Source organism: Lissotriton helveticus, chromosome 12, assembly GCF_964261635.1.
Source record: "Lissotriton helveticus chromosome 12, aLisHel1.1, whole genome shotgun sequence".
Taxonomy (NCBI): domain Eukaryota; kingdom Metazoa; phylum Chordata; class Amphibia; order Caudata; family Salamandridae; genus Lissotriton; species Lissotriton helveticus.
Genome location: NC_136073.1, coordinates 725,454,878 through 725,478,189, shown reverse-complemented (window position 1 = coordinate 725,478,189; position 23,312 = coordinate 725,454,878). Strand labels below are relative to the sequence as shown.

Genomic DNA, 23,312 nt, shown 5'->3' with positions numbered 1-23,312 from the left:
GTAGTACGTATATGGGTACTTTTCCTCAAAGGAAAGCCGTATGGATACCTACTAGGTAAACAGGTAGGCCAATAACCAGCAGGAGGGGCACGGGCCCACTCTACCAGAAAGAAGGGTGCAACAATAGCCTTCCTGGCTAACACACCCTTTCAAGACATATGCCTGGCGGCAACATGGGCTTCAGTGCACACGTTTACGAAGCACTACTGTGTGGATATACAAATAAACAAGGAAGCACAAGTCAAATACAAGGTGCTTCAACATATATTCAACAACCAACGCTCATCTTCCACCCAGCCGCAGCAAACGTAACTAAACCACTACAAAGTCTATGCACAGCATAGTGAATCCAGAAAGATTCACGCTGCAAAACGAATAGTTTTCTTACCTGTCGGTGTAGTTTTGCAGCTTGAAGATCTTTCTGGATTCACTAGCGAACCCACCCACCTCCGCCAGAAAGATGAGGCTGGAGAAGTAGGTGGTAATACAAGGATATATATCTATAGAGATGTTTGCATACGTAGGTAGACACATACATGCAAATAAATAAATAAATAGATAGATAAATAACAGGTGTGTACATGTCAATATGTATATAATATTTATTAAAAAGTCACCTTTTGAAAATCGACAAGTGTCCCTGCACTCTCAGCCCCTTAGGCAATATATATAGTAGACTTATTAAGCAATAAGACAATCGCAAGGCAGAAGGGGAAAAAATAATCTGAGAGCCTGCACACACACGATGGGGGTTGTAGCATCACCAGAAGGATCAGGTTTCGCAACCTCCCACAGCAAAAATAAAAATAAAAATACAAAGCACTTTCCGACTCCAACCACAAGATGGCGGAATATGCACAGCATAGTGAATCCAGAAAGATCTTCAAGCTGCAAAACTACACCGACAGGTAAGAAAACTATTCGTTCCCAGCCGGTGAGCGATGCTTCTGCTGTTAGCACTATCTGTGGAACCGGGTCGAGGAACGGCCGCCCTTTGGAAAGGTTTTGTGTGTTCCACCACTGCAGAGAGCGATGGGTGCGGTCGTCTACCAACACCAGATCTGTTAACAGGCCTTGAGCCTGGTTCCACTGACGTGCCAAACATTCTTGCAGAGGACGCATTTGGAGTCTTGCATAAGAGACGATTAGTATGCAAGAGGCTAACATCCCGACTAACTGCATGAACACTCGAGCTGGTAATGAGTGTTGAGGTTGAAATTGTGATATTAGTGCCAGCATGTTGCGTATCCTGACTGGTTTTTGCAAGTGTTTATTGTAGCTCCTGAATATATTTGTGTGTTGGACGGTAAGAGGTGGGACTTGGTGAGGTTTACAGTGAATCCCAAGTGGTGAAGCAATTGAATCGTCTTGTGTGTGTGTTGAACACAGCTGTGTTGTGAGTTGGCCTTTATGAGCCAATCGTCCAAGTAAGGAAACATGTAAATTGGTTGTCTTCTTAAGTGAGCTGCAACTACTACTAGACACTTGGTGAAAACTTTGGGTGCTGTGGTTAACCTGAACGGAAGGACTTTGAACTGGTAGTATGGACCATCCACCACAAACCTGAGATATTTCCTGTGAGAGGGGTGAATGGAAATATAGAAATAGGCGTCCTTTAAATCCAAAGTGGAAAGAAAGTCACCTTGCTGAAGCAATGGGAGCACCTGTTGGAGGGTGACCATGTGGAAATGATCTGACCATTTGAATGTAGAGGTTTAACTGTCTGAGGTCTAATATTGGCCTGAGAGAGCCGCCCTTTTTTGGAATTAGAAAATAGAGAGAGTATACCCCTGCACCCTGATGAGTTAAGGGGACTGGTTCTATTGCATGTTTTTGGAACAGGGAGAGAACCTCATTTTTTAGGAGGGTGCGATGTTTTGAGGACATTGCATGATGTATGGGAGGAATATTTGGGGGAATAGAGGTAAGTTCCAGGCAATAACCATACTGGATAACTTATCTTACCCACTTGTCTGTTGTAGTGGAATTCCAGACAGGTAGGAACTGTGACCCACTTGTCTGTTGTGGTGGAATTCCAGACAGGTAGGAACTGTGAGAGACATCTGCCGACAGGAATGGAATGATCGGGGATAGTGGAGGGAAGTCACTGTTTGGTGGCAGGGGAAGTGCGGGTGGAGTTACCTCTGCCTATTCCCCTGATGTTATTTCCTCTGTATCCTCCTCGAAAAAATCCTCTGGAGAACAAAATGTAACTGGGTCTTTTGAAAGAGGAGGTATTCTGACGCAGTTGTTTTTGAGCCACCCCTGTAAAAGGAGCGACAAAAGGAGCACCTATTAGAAGGTAGTTGCAAGGCCCACATGGAAATGGCAGTCTCTGTGTCTTTTTTCATTTTTTCTAATGAAGAATCGACTGTTGGCCCAAAAAGATGTTCCTGTTCAAAAGGCTGATTAAGTATTGATGATTGTACCTCTTGCTTCAATCTGGAGATTCGAAGTGAAGCGTGCCGGCGTAGTAAAACGCTGATGTTAATGGCACGAGATGCTGTATAAGCCGCATCGAGGGCGCATTTTAATGAAGTGTTTGTAATGAGCTTACCCTCTTGAATGAGGTCATGAGCTTTAGTTTTGTATTGTTCTGGTAAATGATGCATTAGTTTTTCCAGCTCGTCATAGTGAGCTTTATCATAGCGAGCTAACAGAGCTTGAGCATTGGCAATACGCCAATGATTAGCAGCTTGTGATGTGATTCTTTTGCCTGATGCGTCTATAGTTTTGACTCCTTGTTAGGAGCAGGAGTGTGGCCTGTAGTTTGCGAATTAGCTCTTTTGCATTGCGTATGTTAGAGATGACAATAGAATCTAAGGGTCCCTGTCCTCTGATATAAACTGGGTCTGTAGGAGCAGCTTTATATTTTTTATCCACCCTTGGCGTAAGTATTCTAGCCCTAACCGGTCTTTGAAAACCTTTTGGTGTGTTTTATCATGCGTTTGCGCTTGTGCCAAGTATTAGTGGATTTTTGGGAAGGAGCGAATGTTTCCACTAAGAATTCCTCCTCTAGGGGATCAATTGTAGTTCCACCTCATGGTACTGGGCAGCTCTGTTAATAAGCTGTGCAAAGCCAATATTGTCCTCAGGTGATGATGGTCTGGAGGGATATAGACTGGGGTTATTTTTATGATCTGGAGCTTTATCGTAATCATCCCAGGGGTCTGTGTCCTGTGGTATGGTGTCCTCATTGTCATCCTGTGGTTCAGGTGAGAAAGGTGGTGGTGGTGAGTTTGATGGTAAAATAAATAAGTTTGGATTAAAAGGTGGAGGAGAGGGAGGTATATAAGGGGGAGAGGGGTTAGTATCCATGTCTTTTTTCTTCTTAGGTATATGGTAGTCCTCTGGAAGATCCAGCATCTGTTTTTTAGGAAGTGTTGCTAGAAGGTTTCCAGTTTCAGGGTCAATATGTAATTGTTTTTGTTTTGGATCCAAAGGGTCTTGTGGAGGAAGTTCTTTGGATGGGGGTCTTTGTCCTTTTGTTTTGATTCAGAGGGATTTTTAACAGGGTTAGTCTCTGAATCTTTAAGAGGAGCTTTGTGCTTTTTGGACTCCATACCCTTCGGTGCGGAATGTTTCGGCTCCAAAGGTTTAAGTTTTACCGGTTTCGGCTCCGAAGGTTTATCTTTACTGGTTTTTGGTTATGAAGGTTGTCTTTGGCTGGTTTTGGCTCCAAAGCTTTAGGTTTAGCTGGTTCGGCTCTGAAGCTTTAGCTTTATGTGGTTTCGGATCCGAGTCTTTCGGTGCAGAAGATGTCTTCGGTGCCAACAGCGAATCAGCCGGCACGTGCTTGGACTTGGGTTTCGGTGCCGAAGATGTGGGTTCAGCACCCAAATGGGGCCGGTGAGATCCCGAGCCAGACTAGATCTCGAGCCGGAAGACTTATCCTTATGTTTCAGAGCCGGGCGCGAGGGTGGGGCATCTGAAACATTTTCACGGTGTCGACCTGGACTGGAGGGCGAAGGTGATGTTGTTTTTTGTGGGCACTTGGGGCTCATTACTCACTGTTTGTTGAGCCGGGGAGACATTCAAGTCGTCTTCCATGTCAGAATCGTTGGCTTCAGACACAGAGATTTGCTCTTCTTCTTCAGCGCCAGGCTTTTGAGATTAAGACTCTTCTCCGAAGATGTCTGGCACCGGGCTACTCCTGCGTAGCATCTCGTGATGTCAAGCCCCACAATCAGGAATGGTCTTCTTCGATCGGAATGATCAACAGACCCCGCAGTTTATTTCTTCATGCTCCGGGAATAGGCAGAGGATACAGACCTCGTGCAGGCCAGTGTGTGGGAACTTAGCACCACACCATTTCTTAAATGGAGTCCGTTCCATGAATTGCTGGCGTGGTCGGTGCGGGTAGGCCTCATGGCCCGCGTCGAAGCTACCGATCGAAGTTGTTGGATTTTACGATGTGCGTCGAAAGGGAAACCGCGATCGAAAACAATACTGTCGAGTGGTAAGGATTGCACGTCGAAAGGGTTCGAAGATACTGAACCAGAGCACAGCAATACACATCCGAACTGAACCAGATGGCGGAAAAAAACAATCTGGGGATGGAGTCGATGCCCATGCGCACTATCACCGTAAGGAGGAGTCACCTACCTCATGACTACAAGCACTTCTTCGAAGAAAAACAACGTGCAAACATCTGAGCCCAACACCAGATGGCGATCTATGCTAACGTATATGATCTACAGCTCATATGCCTTGAACATCTATTTATCAAGTACACAGTACTAAAGGCATAGTGAACAGAATGTAATTTCATACTTTATCCATATTGCTGTAGACAGTACTACATTCACCATGGACATAGTAAACATACTACATATCAGCAGGCAAAGTAAGTATAACTTTTTTGAAAGCCATGTAGCCTTTTCTGGTTTGTGCTCACTGAGCAGAACAGCTTTTTGGAACAAAATAATTTGCATACACTTAATTGCAAATATTGGGAGTTCAACATGCTTGGTGGCAGATTCACCTAACAATGGTGGAACCATAGGAGGAGCAAAGCTTGCAAAGAAGGAACAGAACATTCACCTACTTGTAATGGTGACTGAAAAATAATCATTTTTAATTTGGCGCTCTCATAATTTTGGACTGAAAAAGCTGTGCCCACCAAAAATATCAGTATCGGTGCACTTGGATCCATGGGCAATCGTCCAAACAAGGTTCCGAAGCTCCACATAAACAGACTGCACACCGGGGAGGGGCCATAGACTGTTTATTGAAGGGAATGTTGGGAAGAATGAGGAGCCCTTCCATGTTCATATGTGCTATCTTGTTACAGAAAACATACTTCAATACCTGAAATATATTAGAACCGTAAGCTCCTATTTGCAAACATTCAAAGTGTGTATTCAGTTACGCAGCTGTATACAAGAGGTTTTCAAGATGATTAACGAGGCTGCATATTGTTCAATAAATTTCAAATAAAAGGTCCCTCCTCCGGATATGAAATGTACAAACATTGCTGAAAAGGACATCGTTTTAAGGCACAGCCCAGATCACGGTGTATGTGCGTGAGGGATTTTTCATTACTGCGGGTGCCCTTCCAACCCTACGACCATCGCTTTACGTAGCCACTCAAGCACCACTTCACTTATCACCACAGCCCCCAGTAGCATTCCAGTTTTTTGTATTGCAGTGTCCTCAGAAAGTTCATCCTTTTTAAATGATAATTTTGCAATTACAAATAAGGATCTTGATCTTGTTAGGACTTTTGACATTGAAGGTTGCAAAGTAAGCATTGTCTTCTAGAACATGAACCTGAGCTCAACAGTCTTCATTTTGGGTACTTGCACCTACCAAGTAAAAAAATAAAAAATAACATAGCCCTTTTAGCAATAGTTAGAAGGGTGCCCCTCTGGTGTAAATGATGAAGATGATCTTATTTTGCTTTAAAAATATGGCAAGTAGAACCCTTAATAGTGTTCAGCGATTTTCTTTTGCAGCATGCAAGCCGAACACCAACCTTGCAGCAACCACCCGGCATTGTTACAGTACGTGAGCCACAAAGCAAGGGTTCGGCAGGGGAGGCCTCCAACAGCCACCAAGGTTTGAAACTGTATGGACCATGCAACGTCAAGGAACTCAACCAGCAACAAGACGTATAGAGGCTAGGCTTCCCTCCCCTATCCAGTTCGGATTTCCTCTTATCCTGGAAAAACAATAATTTAAGTCTCCCTCCCACCCCCCAAAACAACCAAAAAACAATAAATAAATTAAAAATCAGCTTGTAGAACAGAGGAATTGGTAAACACCCTCCCTCTCCTGAAAGTTTATGTTCGATAACATAAATGCAAAGATGAGCAGGACAGCAGAAGACACAGCAGACGATTAAAATAAAGAGCTTGTTCATTTGTTGAAGTCCACCGCCAGCTCGTGGGAATCTCTCGTCCCAGTTCGTCCCCCATTCCAGCTGTAGCATCTTTTTTTTGGTGCATTTTTCAAGGTTTTCTTTTAAAGGAGCAGCAGTTTGATAAATTATTTTCTAGTTTTAAAAGAAGTCTCTCATCTTATCAGTCAGCTTATTTTCAGCACACCGAGGACTCCGGGCCCCCGTCCTTCGCTTCTTGGTTATTTTCGCCCTCTTCTGGAATGTCCTGCATTCTCGGAAAATCTGAAGGAGAGAACAGAGGTAACAATGAGAAAAAATGTGTGCATATGTTCTAAACAGAACCACTGTATATGGATTGTGCAAATTGACTCTCGGGCCTTTTTTTGTGAGATTACAAAAAAGCTTCTGGCTTCAGTGTGCATACGCATAAATAAATACTGACAGGGCAGCCAACACAGTCATTTTTCATGATGGGCATTGCATTTTAAACATCAACGCAATTTTTTTTTTTAACTTGCATAAATTACTATGGATTTTTCCTTTTAGTTTCTTGTTATAGGCCAAATCTGGCAACTGCCATTCTTTTGATCCCAGACACCCTGTCTGCTTTAGAATTAGGCTCTAGTCTATGACCGCTTACATCCAGGACCACTGGTCTCTCTTCCATGGAGGCTGAGCTCCACTTACAAAGGGAGAAAAGCACTAGAAGAGATTGTAGAACAAATAATAGAAGGGATGGCCCTTCAGTAAGGCGTGGGAAAGCACACCCTTACAGCGCTACCAATAGGGAGTGCCAAAAAACAGAGGGAGGGGGGAAGCCCACAATTCTGCCATTTCCTTACCGCAAGTGGAGAGTTCAGGGGCAAAATGGCCAAACATCCTTGCGAGTTCCTGCATAATTGCTCGAATGATTACAAGTAAGGGCACTATTAAAAAAATATTGCATGATATATCTACGATATAACTTCTGGGTAATAATCCGCAGAACCAAAATGCAGACAACAGCACAACAGAAAGTGAGTTAGTAAGAGGCCCACAAACTAAGCCATACAGTTCATTTCTGACCATGGATGCAGAACTATACAATGGTGCAGTAATGAGAGAAATAAGTCTTTGTGTAGATCCTACAAATCTTTACACACACAGTGCAGTGTACTCTTCCCAATCCCTCAATCCCTTTACACACAGCCTTCACTACCATTCTTTCTTTGAGTGCCTGAAAAGGCTGCTTACTGGTCTGGTTACCTGCATCTTACAACTTCCGCTGCTCCTCAATCACGATGACCTAAATTCATGGCTTTAAACATTCAACTATGATTCCAGCCTTGCAGAGCAGAAAAATGATAACGCTGGCCCCTGGCCTCCTATGTTTAAACAACTTGCGAGTGTTCAACAACCCAATAGGATTCATTTGTGGTCTGTGGAGACAAGTTACTAGATAGATTCTAGTGGAAGTTTAGAGAGAATTTTGAATTCATACTTTTACATTTTCCCTTGTTCGGTGGACTCACCTCTTGGACTAGTGGGAGATGGCTGTGGGCCTCCGTTTTCATCTTCAGAAGGCACATCTGTCTCGGCCACTTCTTGTAGCCTGTCTAGTGCAGAAAGGTCACTGAGTTCATCTGCCGAACAGTCGTGATCCTCTTGAAAGTTGAAGGCAATATTTGTGATATCCTGGCCATTATTCATTCTCCTGTCATGGGTGACCTAATGGCATAAGAAAAGGACGTTAGTGTATGAAAAGATAAAGATAGTTACGTATGTTACCAATACTGAATTTCCTGAATGCGGCACTCTTTACAGATGTGTGAAATGATCAAAACTTGCATCCTACGCCTTCTTGAAATTGACAAGAAAATGGCATAAAGTAGTGATTTTTTACTGGTGCAAATTTGCATAAAAAAACAAACCAGGCAAAGATCAAAAATTACAAATGTTTTCAACTAAATATGAATTTCTGGACTAGAAAGTGACATTGAAGTCTAAATAACCTCTAGACATGCTTAAGTTATTAACTAATATATATTTCCTACATTATAAAAAGTAGTGGTTCTTATATTAAAATCTCAGAAAAATAACTTTTAAACAGCTTAAAAATGTTGGAATTGTTTATCCATATTCCGAAAGCACATACAAGTGGCATAAATATGCTATACAAATTAACGAAAAATACCATGTTTTTTCCCGAAGGTTTTTTAAATTAGAATGCAGGATGACAATTCCATGCTTTGTGGAGATTTCTGGAACATGTTGGTAGAATTGGACAGAGTTTACCACATTAGTAAGGAAGAAACCTTCAAAAATTCTGCCACTCCACAGAATTACAACGTTTTTAAATTAGGCATAAATTTACCAATAGAAAAGAAATCTGCCCATCTGTACCATTGCTGCAGATAATTGCTTAGAAGTTAACAATTGCATCCCCTTTCTCTCCTGATACAGGGAATTAGGAAGAATGTGAAAATCTGTTATTGGAAACAATATGCAGGACCCAGTTCACAAGGGGCATCTGACCTAAGTAAGACAATATCTCCTCTAGGATAAGTCCAATGTTTGGAACACAATTGATTTAAATGATATTAATAAAGGATCCATTGAGCCTTCCTGGAAATCTATGGCAAGCACAGATTTTCATGAGCAATCACATGTGTTAGACCTACACAAATAGAATGTCCAGCTGGTGAAGATTCCAAAGGCATATATTTTGTTGTAAATGTAAATTTGAGCATTCATGTTTTTTCGGGTGTGCGTCAGAGTGCCCTCCCAATTTCTACCCTGAAATCTACTTTTGCCTTTGACAAAACGATTGGCTTTTACTTCTAGTATGAGAAATAACATGCAGTGGGAATATCCACAAACCTAATAGTATGTTTGTGTTCACTGATACCTGAAGGCCCGTCACATCCTGTAACGCTGAAATCCCAGTCCCCTTCCCTTCATTACAAATGCATCAATAATATTGACAGATTATCCAAATTCAGAAATGCACTCGTCAAATCTAAAATTCCACTAATCGTGGTTTTATAACTCTTAATTTTGTTTTGGAATTTAAAACTTACTTCTCACTATTAGGGAAAATTAAGAAAAAGGTAAACACATTTTCAATTTGTGAGCAATAATACTGAGATATAATTGCTTTAATTATTCTAATAGTCTTACATGCCACAGCACATTTGCGGTCGCTCTAGCTGTAAAGGAAGAGAAAGCGCATGGTCTCTATGCTTCTCCTAAATTCTGCGTTTTAGGAACGACCACAAATGTGTCCGTTTTGTAATGGGACATTCCTCAAACTTGCAAGACCAAGTAAAACTGCTCTACGTGTATACGATGAGCAAACATTTCCTCCATGCATTTTACATAGTCATAGCGGACCAATTACAAATTCACTCTTACCTTTGCAAAGAAATGTAACATCTTACTATATTCCTCTCTGTACTGAGTGAATTTGCATCAAATTATCATACCACTCTCCTGCTAGCTGGGCAACAAATGTGTTTTCGCACTTAAATGCATTAGTCACTCAAAAGAGACTTCAAGCCTTTGTAGATGTTACACCAAAGGTAATTTTGCCCCTAAACGTGCTTTTTTGCATCTATGATGCCTATGAGTTCTTCAACACTGGCATTGATTCTGTCCATGGGTAATGTTGGTCCTAAAAATGACTTGTCACTTAACTATGTTTTAAGTTCTAAATTAGATTTTTCCTCCAGAAGGTTTTTCCACACTGCTGCTAATATTACACCAATGGTTAGTTGACACTAAAGGCGTTTTGCTCCTAAAATGAATTAAGCTTCTACAAGTGGGTCCACGTGTCTGTTGGTGCTGCTCCAAGAGTGATCTTGGACCAAAATTAGTTTTTTGTCCTGACTGTGATTTGCGCTCCTAAAAGAATTTCCACACTGAACTAATGTTGCACCAAGGATGATTTTGCACCTACATGCCATTTTGTATGTAAAGTAATTTATATTCCAAAACATTTTCCACACTCATGCATATGTTGCACCAAGGATAATTTGCACCTTAATGTATGGCCAGCCAAATGTGATTCCATATTGCTGCACATCTTTTTCATCTGATTCAATATCTTACTAAAGCATACTCTCTCTGTATGGAATGATTTTACATCTACCGAAATGTAGTACCACATACTGGCTGAAATTCCCCAAGAGGGATTTTGGACTTAAATCTGTTTTTGCAACTACTGTGATGCATAAAAAAACACACCCCTTCTTGAGAATGTATGAGGCTTTACCCATTAATATATATTTGATGTTCATCTAGCCCTCAGCAAGTCCTAACCTTAGATAAATTAAATCTCATGTAACACAACACAAATTTCACACTGTTGATGATGTTACACCAATGGTGATTTTGCACCTAAATGTATCTTTCCCTCCAAAGACATTCAGAAACCCTACAACTATGCATTCATCAACCTACCCACTCACAACCATATATTAATTTATCAACCCACATTCATCCATTGATCCACCCTTGAATCTGGCCAGCTGTGTATCTGCACCCAATTCAGCACAAGGACCATTGTAGGCACCTATAGCCACCCAACCATCTGTTTATACTTATCTACAACTACAAAACCATCAATGGATCCAGCCATGCATGCCTCTAATCAACTTCCCCCTTCGCATGCATGTGCGCATCTACGTGTAGTCTAAATATATTTGTCTTTGTGTGGTGTCTATTTCTGTATATTTGTATAGGGGTGTGGTCTGTGTCTGAAGTTTTGTATTCAAACAAATAAAATACACCCATTCACATACAAATGGATCAAGGAAAGCCACTGGTGTTGTCAATGCATTTACATAGGATGCCAACTGCCAAACAAATCATTAATCACCACTGCTTCCCCTACTTGATCCCAAACCAGCTTATAAATTACACTGCTACTAATCTGGACTGGCTCACACGTCTGAGTACAGGACGCTAAGTGGTCTTTCTAACTGAACAAAACTGCTTTGAGATGTACAGGTCATTCCCATAGCAGAGATTGCTTCTGTCACAGTGTTGACCATTTTGTAAATCTGCCAGTAAGACTTAGCTCTCTCAGATAGTCATACCTGTGGGGGTGTGAAGCTTAGATATAGTGCATCTCCCGCTGGAAGGCTACGTCTTCGTGGGTCAAAGGTCTTGTTACATCTCAAGTGGTCCATGGCAGCCTCCTGCTGCCGGCAGGCCACCTGCCTCTTCAGCTCCTCTGATTCTCTTTCCAACCGTGTCCTTGCCTGCTCGCTTTCCCGGAGGCGTGCCTCCAGCAGTCCCACTTCCATCGTCTTATCCTCACACTGCTTACGACACCGCTGAAGCTCCTCTTGCAAGAACGTGTGTTGACGCTGCAGGAGAGTCAGCTCGGTGGCTTGCTTGTCGGCAGTCTTGCAGAGCACATCTCCCAAAGTCAGGTCCCTGGAATTGGTCCGGGCCAACTTCTCTTTCTCCTTTTTTTCACTGGCATCTTGTAGATGTAGCTCGATCATGGTGTCTTGCTGGGCCGCCACAGCCTGCAGAGACAAAGATAATATGAGAGCATTATTCCTACATCAAGTTAGCAACACCTTACTGTTTGATTTGTATGAGAATAACACTATGGCAAGTGGCTACTACCACCTCCACATGTGTTAATCAGATTATATATATATATATATATATATATATATATATATATATATATATATATATATATATATATATAGAGAGAGAGAGAGAGAGAGAGACATATATACACACACACCTGTTTTGCAATATTGTGGGGCAGCTTAATCACACATAAAATTAGACTGGTATAAGGCCATGAAGACACAGTCAACAATACAAAACAGATATTCTAGATCAGATTACCATGTTTTCATTCAGTTCATTCAGTTAAGCAGCATTGTTCACTTAACGATTTCATATGGGTACATGTGAACGTTAACACACTTAACTGTTTTTGCTAAGTAAGGGCAGCGGTTGCCCCATTCCTTGCAGCAGGCATTTTTTCAATTCATCTCTTTCCGACAGTGCCCCGTACAGCTCGTTTTACCCTCTATGTTTTGGTTGAAATCTACTTCTAAGAGACCTGATGGTATTGTTGACTCGAAAGAATAAGAAGCATTTCTGCAGTAGTCGATCTTACAAGACTGAATGTTGACTGTTGGGTGTACAAATAGATGGCTATATAGCAATATACAAAATTCTGCATGATATAGCAGAAAAGATCACAACCTTGCCTTCTAACAATTATATAGTTATGGTTTTATTGAACCAGCTGAGTATCTACCAGCTCACATCTGCATAGATTTCTTTATGTGCCTTTTATAATAAAAATAAAGAAGAAAAATGGAAATCATGGGCAACTGTAAACAAGGCCTCACTTATATAAACAGAGGGAAAGGATATCTGTGATTACCGACGGGGTTGACTATATCTCTTTTTCAGTTTAACACAATAGAACATTGTTTATAAGATACTTATTAAAACTGGGATAGTTCGTTTACACAAAACACAGGAGGCTCTTTGATTAAACTAAAATGGTGCAAAAGGAATGGCGAAAATGTATTCAGCTGCTTTCGAGGAATCAGCAAGAAAAAAAGTGCCCACTACTGCTATTCAATAATTTCAAAAATAAAATAAGTTCATCAAGAAATATTTATATAAGGATAAAAGTTGTTCCAGACACATCCCTTACTGCTTTTTTAAATAACTGACACACATTGGTTACATTGTAGCTGAAAAAGATTGCAGAAAATGTACATCTATTCCCCATTTGTGTGGAATCTTCAGGACGTTTTCAATGCATTAACAAGCATGTCTCAAGAGTGGATGCATCACTTGAAAAATAGTAATAAAAGTGTTAAATAAGGACCCAATATAGAAGGTTACGGTACTATCATTTTTTTATGGCTGATATGGATTTAGTGGATTTTGGTTTCTTTTCTTAAGTATCATGTGGTTTAGGATCCAAATCTTAAAATTATGAGAAAAAAACGGAAAACTACTTATGAAACATGCTATACATGTTCACTTTCTTTAAACAACTACTGATTTCAGAAATGTACAAAGTAAAACTTAATTTCAAAATGAACTTGCAGTTAAAGTTGAGGAGTTTTAATTTTTCATTTGGGTTCCCAATTGTGATTTCCCTTAGAAAAGGGACCTATGGAATATCACTAGACAAATCCTGTTTGAACTAATGCTTAGATGAAAATAAAACAGAGATGATGCAAATACTACGGAAGCAAGGAGCCATAACTGTGCATTCCTGAACAATATTCCACAAATTGCATTGTTTTGGATATCATACATGACATCATCCATACAACTTTGCCAAAAACACCTCAATCATATTAAACTTGGAGACAATATAAATGGAGCAATTACTTGATAGCTTTAGCGGCATCAATGTAGCGACACCAGCTGAGAGTACCACTCAACTACATGCCTTAATTTCACTCATGCAAGCTTTTTTTTTTTACAGAGATTAGCATGTAAAACATATCTATATCAAAATTTGCTGGTATGGTTAGTCACATCTTAAGGGCATGAGTGTTCCTTGTGTGTTCCCACAACCCTGATTGATGGAGAAGCACCTTAAATGTATGACAAAAAACACTTTGAAAATTACAGATCCCAAATTAGGATGCGGACAGCTCGGTGCACAAACCTGCAATCCAAGAAGCAGTCCATAGACATTGGTCAACCTCTGAACGACTGCCTGTCAAGAGAATCAAGAAATCCCAGTTACACTTAAGAGAACAGACACAAGCGCACAAGAAAACTGCACATGACCTGGGACAGCACCAGAAATACTCTGGCATGACAAGGGGACTACAATTCAATGGAGGACCGCCAGGCAGGTAGGGGGAAATGTGGGCCCATCCAACTTGGTATTGGAGTTTAATGATGACAGGTTAGAAGACATAGGAGTCACTCCAGAAACCAAATGATATAGAAGAATTTAAAAGAACCTGGGAAGATTTGCTGGGGCAGATATTAACCAGTGTTGGGCAATTCCCATGTTTCATTGCACAAAGGAACCTATGTTTTATCTGCTGCGGAAATCACACAGAGCTGCTATTGGTCGGGAACTGAATATAGGACCCTGATCCAAGTAAGCCAATAAAAAATAGGTCTGGCCTTAAGAAAATGTTGCTATGGTTAACATATAAAAAACAAAATAAACAGTAATTGCAATAACATGCCACATAAATAAAAGGATGACATAAATAAGAAAGCCTGCTAGCTCCTAAACATGGCAGATATGCTTGCAATACAATTTTAAATCAAAAGCAAATTAAATAACCATTGCATATAAATTTAATTGAACAGCACGGGTGTCTTCTAGAAAGGCACACGGGGAACAGGCAGAGAATCCCTTTCGTTTTTAAGTCATATCGTGGGAAAATTTGATTCTTACTGGCACAAATAAAACGTTATATTGGCATTAAATTATTATACAGCGAAGACATCGCTTGAACACAAAAAGTTAAATTAAAAAGAATAAAAAAGGGTTTAAGAATATCAAGCAAATAAAAGCATTGGCAAAGAAAAGTATTGGCTCATCCAGCCCTGTGAGTGAAGTGCACTTCTTTGTAGGCGGATGTGCACATCCGATCAGGAAAAAATGGCACTCACTCAGAGCAAAACAGCCAATGGCTAAAGTGGGCTAACCCATTTCCCCATGTTGGAGGGAGGAATCAAAACAATAACGACACTTGTGCAGATCAATGGATAAAAAGGGATAAGACAAAGCTCCCCTGTATACATAAATGTATATTTATTTTTAATACATGTGACCGGTAAAGCTGTCCCTAAGCACAGAACTAAAAAGCAATCGAGCATTGTGCTTTGAGAGAAATTTACAAGCTAAGAATGCTTCAGGTGATGTGTTTTAGTGAAAATAAAATGATTTCAGTCTCAATTAAGTTTCTGCAACAAATGTTTGCTTGCTTCATGACTGAAGTATGTGGACTGGTTGGGGTGACTCTCCGGCTTTAGTAAAGGGAGCTAAAGAATTGGGGTCAAATAGCGTCCCTGCAATCAAGTCTTTAGTTCCTCACATCATAGAATCAACACATGAGACTGTGGATTCTCAAATCTGGGATCAAGATTGTGTGAAAAATGTCTGCAATCGCATAGAGGCAACCCTAGAGCTAAAGACACCTCTGTTTCAATTAGCGCCTAACACTATGATCTAGTCAAAACTCCTATCATTCCAGTGGTTGGATACCTGAGCTTTACTGGAAGCTAACAGCTGCCTCTGGAAAACATGTTAATACCAGACTCCATATCATGCAGACAGAGCAAACCACACCCTTTCATGGAAGTTTTGGGGCCACAGTGGATGATTTTGTCTAGTTTTTCTTATAAATAGTGCTAAAGAATTCATATTACTGCCTCATTTTAAGAATACATTGGATGTAAGTCAAATATTTAAACTGTTAGTTACAAACAGGCATTTGTAGAGTATTTCAATACTTCAGGGTCAAGGCAAGCACAATACTGAACCGTAGTATTTCTCTGCAGCAGCAAATTAAGCATGTGCCTTTAAAAAACACTGTGACACGCACCATCACAGCGGCATCCAGCAAGCGATGAAAGAGTACCTTGCAGCACATCTGGCCATTCTCCAGCCTTTGAAGGGCTTTCGAGCTAGCCAAAGAGCCCACCCGGCCCAGCTTTCTTGGTTACCCACAGTGTAGCTCTACACTACAGAACAAACTAGCAAGTACGCAGATGAGTATACTCCAAAGGCCCTTGCTTCAGTACAAGCAAGACAGAGCAGCACGGTGCTGCCCGCTCTAGGAGGGAGGGGAGATAGGATGTTCCACTCCAGAAAGATGGAGACTGGCTTAGTACCTGAGAATGGTTATTTTTACTTAGAATTGTGTGATAGCCAGATTTCTCCAGCAGGTGACAATGCACCTTTGTCGTGCAGGGGAATGTGCACAAAATGCACAATATTGACTAAGGCAAAGCAGAAATGTTGGAAATTTACCTCCAAATTGGAGGGGTAGGGATGGAGTGTTATCATTCAAAGAAACACAGGTTATGGGTGGAAATTGAGAAGAGAATAGGGTTAGGGTGGCACTGCATGAGTAAAAAGGTACATATGAAAGGACTACAGTGGTTGGAAGGGGGGTTCAATGGGGAGCTGGAAGATTGGCAAGAACATATGAATCAGAACAGGATCAGCAAAAACCACTACAGAAAAGGATGACCATGGCATAAATATTTTAATATTTCTTCCCACATCCAAAAGAGTTGGGGATCTCATGTTTCTGGCCTCCCACCATACCTCTTGTGGAGTTTTGTGTTGCACTTGGTTCCCATTCCGATCCTGCACACAGAGAACAAGAAATTAACATTAGAGGGCGAAGCTGTGCCACACTCTTGTGATTTTATTTAACTGAATGTCCCTCTCTTGGAAGTTACTATATTTAAACACCAGTGCTGGTACAAATGCAACTTATTCTTAACCTTGGCCAATCATTTCTGTATACTGTAGGAAGATGTAGTAGGACTGCAGCCATTCACCATCATTTTACAAAGACTCTCCCCATTTTACTTGGTTCAATTAAATACAACAATTGAAAAGTTTGAACATTTGAATAACACTGCTCACTTTCCAATCAGCGCATGTACTCTGACTGTAATCACTCCATCGGGCCGTAAATAATCTCACATGATCAGAGCGGGAAACATCCTTTACAACGCAACTTTTACCACGCAGTGCTTTTACATCGCAACTTTTACAACGCAAACCATTACAACGCATTGTGCTGGGTGGCACTCTAGGATAGGGAATAGATTTAATTTACTATCCAACACCTTCCCTACTATCCACGGGGACTGGAGTTGGAATAGTAAATTAAACTATTCACTATACAGCACCCCAAAGCGCTATGCGTTGTAATGGTATGCGTTGTAAAAACTGTGATGTAAAAGCATGCGTGGTAAAAGCATGCGTTGTAATGTCATACATCCGATCAGAGCACATAATAGACGTAACCAGCCAAACATCTTATGTGCCAGTCGTAAAAGTAAAAGAAAGTTAAGGGTGGAGATAAGGCACAAAAGTTGTGAGTATTAAATTGTTCCATAACAATAGAAAATCTAGCACCTTGAACCCGATGTATTTTGGGCACATCTTTACAAGTAATAACACCCTCCACAATTACATTGAAACACCACATCGATATATACCAGTACTGGAAATACCACTACAGCAAATAAGGCAAGTACAAGGGTAAATATCAGGACTGTTGGGACTACAGTTATGATAGCAGGAAAATATTTAGGGCATTATTTTACCTTCTGGCTCAAGTCCGAGTCCGTCCTGCAGAACTCGATGGACCCGTTCATGCTTACAGACTCTGCATCTGCATGAGGGAGAAAAGAAATTGAATACTTTTCCCCACTCTTGGTGATTAGTGAACACCCAGGCACCGATACACAAAGGCATTTATCAGTTATGAGAAGTAGTACTATCGAAGGACGCTTTTACGTACACTTCTAAATCAGTCCGAAGCATCAAACTCCCTATTAGGAGAAGTATAAGGAGGGCACAGACCTTTCTGTTATTACTGATTATAGCACAATATTTCTTGAATAGTCCCATTCTAGATAAAAGAGTACTACAGCGGTAATACCTTATGCACTCCATAATGCCTTTGGGACCAGTCTCTTTGAATAGCACGTGTCCTTTCAGCTTGGGAGGGAGGCACGTGCCAACCGCAAAGTATCTACTGATGCAAAGGGGTGCCTCTTGTTTCATATTTCCTAACGGCTGGGTTTGGAACAGTAGTGACCTGATGCAGTGGGTGGTAGATCTGAGGCCACAGTGAGGTGCCCATGTCGATGGTCATGTGACCAAACAAGCTTGTGTCTGTTCTCTTATGTGTAACTGGGATTTCTCGATTCTCTTCCCAGGCAGTCTTTCAGAGGTTGACCAATATATCTGGACTCCTCCTTGGATTGCAGGCTTGTGCATCTAGCTGGCCACATCCCAATGTGGGATCTGTAATTTTCAAAGTGTATTAGTCATACGTTGAAGGAGCTTCACCAACTATCAGAGTTCAGGGAACACACAAGGAAAACTCATTCCTTTAATTCTGAATGATGTAGTCTTGTTACCGTATGAGATCCCAAGGGAGCGCTTTGATTGTAATTAAGGCCCCCTGTTTTACGTTTTTACTGATTTTTATAGATAAATACAGACAGAAACCCATTTATTTTATTGCCTGTATTTATTTTTAAATGTGGATAAAAACGGAAATGGGCTGCTTTTTGAGTAATTCGGAATACACTTTGTCATGACTGCCAGGCTAATAACTGTGTGGATTGATAGGTAAGGGGGTTAAAAAAGAAAGTTTTAGTAAAGAGGCTTAAACAGCAGTATATATGCACAAGGCTGACACTGAAACATGCATATGTTCATAATAGTGCATTGATTTATCTCTGCAAATGTTCATATCACTGACACCTGGCAGGCATTCAAGCATGGGTGCATATTTATTGGTTAAATAAACATGGAAATATACCAGTTGCAGATTTCTTTTTTTCACAAAACCCATAATAAATATGGATAAATACACGTAAAGTTGACAAAAAATAACTTTGGATAAATACAGACGGAAATGTCTAAAAAATATATATCCTAAAACCGGGAGCCCTAATTGTAATGCACAGAATGCCGGTTACTTTTACAGTGTACTTAGGAAACACTTGTGAAAGAATACATCACTGTGTATATGTTCATTATATGTTTGTTGCTGGCATGTGTATGTGTTCATGAAAGATTTCACTTACGTTATAGTGTGTGTTTTTTATTCTGATCATGTATGCACCATTGTGCGCACATCCGTGTGAATGTGCTTGCATGAGTTAGTTCTGTTAGAACTTGATCTGCGAATGTTGTGGTGTGTTCAGGTGTTGAGCTACTTTTCAGGAAAGAGGAGAATCATTGTGAGTTGAAAGCAGAAGAGGAGGAAGGGTTTCTTTCCATCGTACTCTGAGTATCCAGATTCATGGGCCTTCTACAGAAAAATGTCTTCCGTCCCTTGGTGCAGGTGGGAAAGAGGTGGTGAGTGATTTTAACAATTTGGTGAAAGGGTCTAAGGCCTTTGTTGGTGACTGTAGGGATTCTGAATTGCATTCTGGACTCTACCTTCAGCCATTTAATTTTGAATAGGATTAGAGAACAGTGATCGTATTACTGCACTAGCCGTAATGTTTTGATGGATTTGTAGTCTTGTTAATTAGTATTTTCTGGATGCTGATGGGACCAACTAGACAATTCCAACACAGTGTGTCCCGCTGACATGACATTCTCTAGAATTAGCAAGCAGACCGCCTGCAGGGTGGAATGCTTATACGTTTATGGATGGCCTACAACTCTGGTTCGGAATGTTAACTTAAAAAAATTAGCAGGGTGAATCTGATGACAAGGATGTGCACGCACTTGTAGAATTGACTGAGTGGGTGTCGGAGTTGCTCTCGAGGTCGTGGTTTTGATCTTCTGTAGGAAGACGCAGCTCAATCCCAGAGGCCACCAAGATATCCTTCAAGTTCTCCACTGGGATAAAATAGGCACAAAACATAAGAAAAAATGAAACATAATACCATTAATTAATTTGAATAATTTGCGGTAATCCATGATCTTTTATCAAAACATTTATAAGGAACATCTGCATGTACAATTTCTATCAACTCCAAATGGGTGTAAATTGTATCCACTGTAGAAGAATACAAGGCAGCATTGACCCTGCCAGAGGCCAACTTGGAAAATGGGGAGGACATTCATCCAAGCATCTAGCACCTACCTCACTGCATAATCATACCCGCAAAATAGTAAACAGTACAGCAAAATGGCATTGGGGGATGGAATCTCTTGTGACTTGTGAACAATAAACTGGTCTCCAAAATAGACTTTGTTATGCCTTCATATTAGGATAGGTTTCTATTTGCTGTGCCCTTTATGCCTGTATTGTTAGATCCAAAAGGGTCAGGGGAAATGGCGATTTTGGTAAGCTGCTCTTCCTCACACGTGGGCACCGGAAGGGTGGGTTTCTGAGGAGTAGCATGTCAGATCACAGCAACAGGATGTGGTAAGTACTCTCAAGCACCATGATGGACTTGAAGTGGACATACCCTCTACCTGCTCTCCTTGTGAAGACCCAAGCAGACTGCCATATAACAGAGGGCCTTCATAAAGAGATTTGCATGCCCTTCTCAAAATTCGGCATGAATCGGGGAGTGGGGTGGGTAAGAGGGTATAAAAATAGAACAAAAACGTACCTCCTCGCTGCATTTCTCTGTCGTCGTCACTCCGACGTCTCTCCCAGTTGAAACGAAACAGGAAGCACCCAGGCTCCCCTAACCCAATCCCAATACTGCAATGCAGCATTGTGATTGGTCTGAGCGCCGTAGTTCGTTGCTCTGACAGGCAGTGGGAGCCTGCGCATGTTCTCCACCCAAGCTGTGATACAGCCTGGGTGGAGAACATGCAAAGTGGGCATGAATGTCTAGCCAGCCCCAGACGGCCGGCCAAACAGTCATACGCACTTACAGTGTGCCACCACTCCTCCCCCTCTGTCATCAGAGAAGATCCACCCCGCCTGCAAAGCTGCAGCAGCAGGAAAAAATAAAATGATTATAACCTCGAGTTATTATCTTTTTACTTTTCCTTTATTTCGCTGCTGCAGAGCAGCATGCGACGCTCCTCTACATTAGTAGAGGAACCGCTACTGCTTCAAATGCACAAAAGGATGGTTTCAAAACCAGAAACATATATTAACACGCATGAATAACAGATTAAGTAAGCCCGATTGGTAGTTGAGTCTGAAAACTTAAAATGGCTGAACTATTTGTACTGGCTTAATAATAATTGTTTAGTGTAATTGATGCCACTGACTCGATCTTTGTAGAGACAGGAACCATCCAATTTTTGATTCTCACCTTCCTTGATGGCCTTCTTCACCAGTTTCTCACCCCGTGGCCCTTCCATGGAGTCAGACCGGAAGAGGTTGCAAGTGTTCACACAGGGAGCCGTGTCTTCATCAGCCTGCACCTTCATGACCTGTGTAAACAGGTTCACCTTCTCCTCCAGGAGCTCCATAATATCACGGTCCTTCTGCAGGATCTCGTCTGCGGGAAGAAGAACACAGCGATGTACATATAGTGTGAGATCCTGGCAGTGTTCATTCTATTGCTACTAGTACCAGTGTTCCATTAACTAATTCCTTACCACTGCAGCTCCCAAATATTTTGGAGGTACCTCACTGATATGCTGACACATTACAAATAGGACAGCATATGCTCCTTTACTCCTTTATCATCATTATTAAGGGTATCAGCGCTTTGAGTGGCTCAAAAGCAGCATAAGCACTACACAAATAATATACACTATAACACTGAAAAGAAAGAGTGGTAGCCATCATTTAGATCAACCAGGTCATCAAACTGTCCATTGGTAAAAAAGGTTTTTGCCTGGTCTCGCTTTAAAAATAACCTGCCTCGAGCGAAGCTGCTATAGGTCAAAAGTGTTGATGAAGCGTAAATTAGGTCTCCCCATAAAAGAAGGAAATGACAAGATGTAAAGTGTCTGGAAGAACGCAGACATTCCGTAATCCCGTTGTGTCATTCACTACGGGGACAAATGATAAGGAATCACAAATAAGAAAATGTGGTTCCTAGATAATGCCTGCCAGGACATTTCCAATGTTTTTGTTTAAGTACCATGCATGACGAACAAGACAGTGAACATTATTTTCCTCTCTGCCAGTAGCTCTGTTGATACGCTTTTGTGGTTGCAGGAATGTAAACCACATACTTAGATTTATAAATATATTTCTTTACCTTTCAGTTTCCTTAAGTACGCCTCATTCTCAGTTTCAATCAGCGGGAACTCCTCCCTTTTTGGGCACCTAAAAAGAAAGCAGTTCGATCAAAGGTAAATCAGGCAAATAAGTTGGCAACAGAGCTCTTCAAAAGACAAGATGGACATCAGTGGCACAGTGTAAACATATGGTCATAGAGGAGTGTTGCATCACCTGTGGGTTATTTCCAAAGGCTGACGATGCACATTCTAAATTTGAGATAATTCATACTACATTTAGCCATAGTCACTGTTTTGAATGCTTACATATTGAACACAGACAAAAAAACGGATTCACAAATCAGAATTCCGAATCAGCAACTTCGAAATCCTGAAGTGGAAACTTAAACATATAGTTGAGCAAATTTAAATATATATATTTCATGCAAGGAAATCAATTAATGAAAATATTTGATATTGTTAATCTATGCGGGCTGACCCAAAATGTGTGAATTCCCTTTGATGCCATTTGGAGTTCTCCATTCCATAGTAGGTGCGGTAAAAATATACAATTATGTGAGTAATCTTTTATTTAGGATTTTTTTTGTTTTTGTTTTATATAGCGCAAACTAGACCCGAGACATCGGGTTTCAGAGCGCTTTACAGGAGCACCGGTTTCGTTACAGAAGGACACATTATTTTTTGTTAGGCAGGAGGAGATTAAGCATTTCCCCAGAATCACAGGATGTTGAGTGTCGCTGCCGAGACTCTAACCCGGTTCCCCAACTTCAAGGTCGACCACTCTAGCCTGTGATTTGATACACTGGAAGAAAGTGATAGCTAGAAAAGACATGGTGCTAGTTCATGGTGAATGTCACTGACTGGGCACAGATAAAACCTAATGTATCTTATTATCTTTACTAAGAGAAACCAAATTAAAAAGCCAATATTCCTCTTCTCTAGCACAGAACAAAATCATAATTGTGTAACAATCCAAAAATTCTATTAGAAAAGGCTAATGAAAAAAAGCAATAATCTTGTAACCCATAAAACTCACAAAGGGATCAAACGTTCATATTGTAGAATGTGCAGAAAGCCATTATACAAAAGGATTTAAGCTTGAAGATGTGGAATTCCATTCCTGCGTTTAATAACCTC

General features: G+C 40.9%; 1 protein-coding gene across 8 annotated transcripts in view; it reads right to left on the bottom strand.

The window, feature by feature from the left end:
* Positions 1-5,210: 5,210 nt before the first annotated feature.
* Positions 5,211-23,312, bottom strand: part of ARHGEF2 (Rho/Rac guanine nucleotide exchange factor 2) — an 876,584-nt gene continuing 858,482 nt past the window's right edge. For all 8 annotated transcript variants that reach the window (XM_078668338.1, XM_078668336.1, XM_078668334.1 and 5 more), the window contains 9 exons: positions 22,196-22,263; positions 21,296-21,484; positions 19,800-19,913; positions 17,651-17,718; positions 16,635-16,676; positions 14,001-14,051; positions 11,422-11,859; positions 7,855-8,050; positions 5,211-6,625 (listed from right to left, as the gene is read on the bottom strand). In XM_078668338.1, the coding sequence (XP_078524464.1) occupies positions 6,540-6,625; positions 7,855-8,050; positions 11,422-11,859; positions 14,001-14,051; positions 16,635-16,676; positions 17,651-17,718; positions 19,800-19,913; positions 21,296-21,484; positions 22,196-22,263 (1,252 nt within the window). In that variant the 3' untranslated portion in view covers positions 5,211-6,539. The remainder of the gene's footprint in view (positions 6,626-7,854; positions 8,051-11,421; positions 11,860-14,000; positions 14,052-16,634; positions 16,677-17,650; positions 17,719-19,799; positions 19,914-21,295; positions 21,485-22,195; positions 22,264-23,312) is intronic.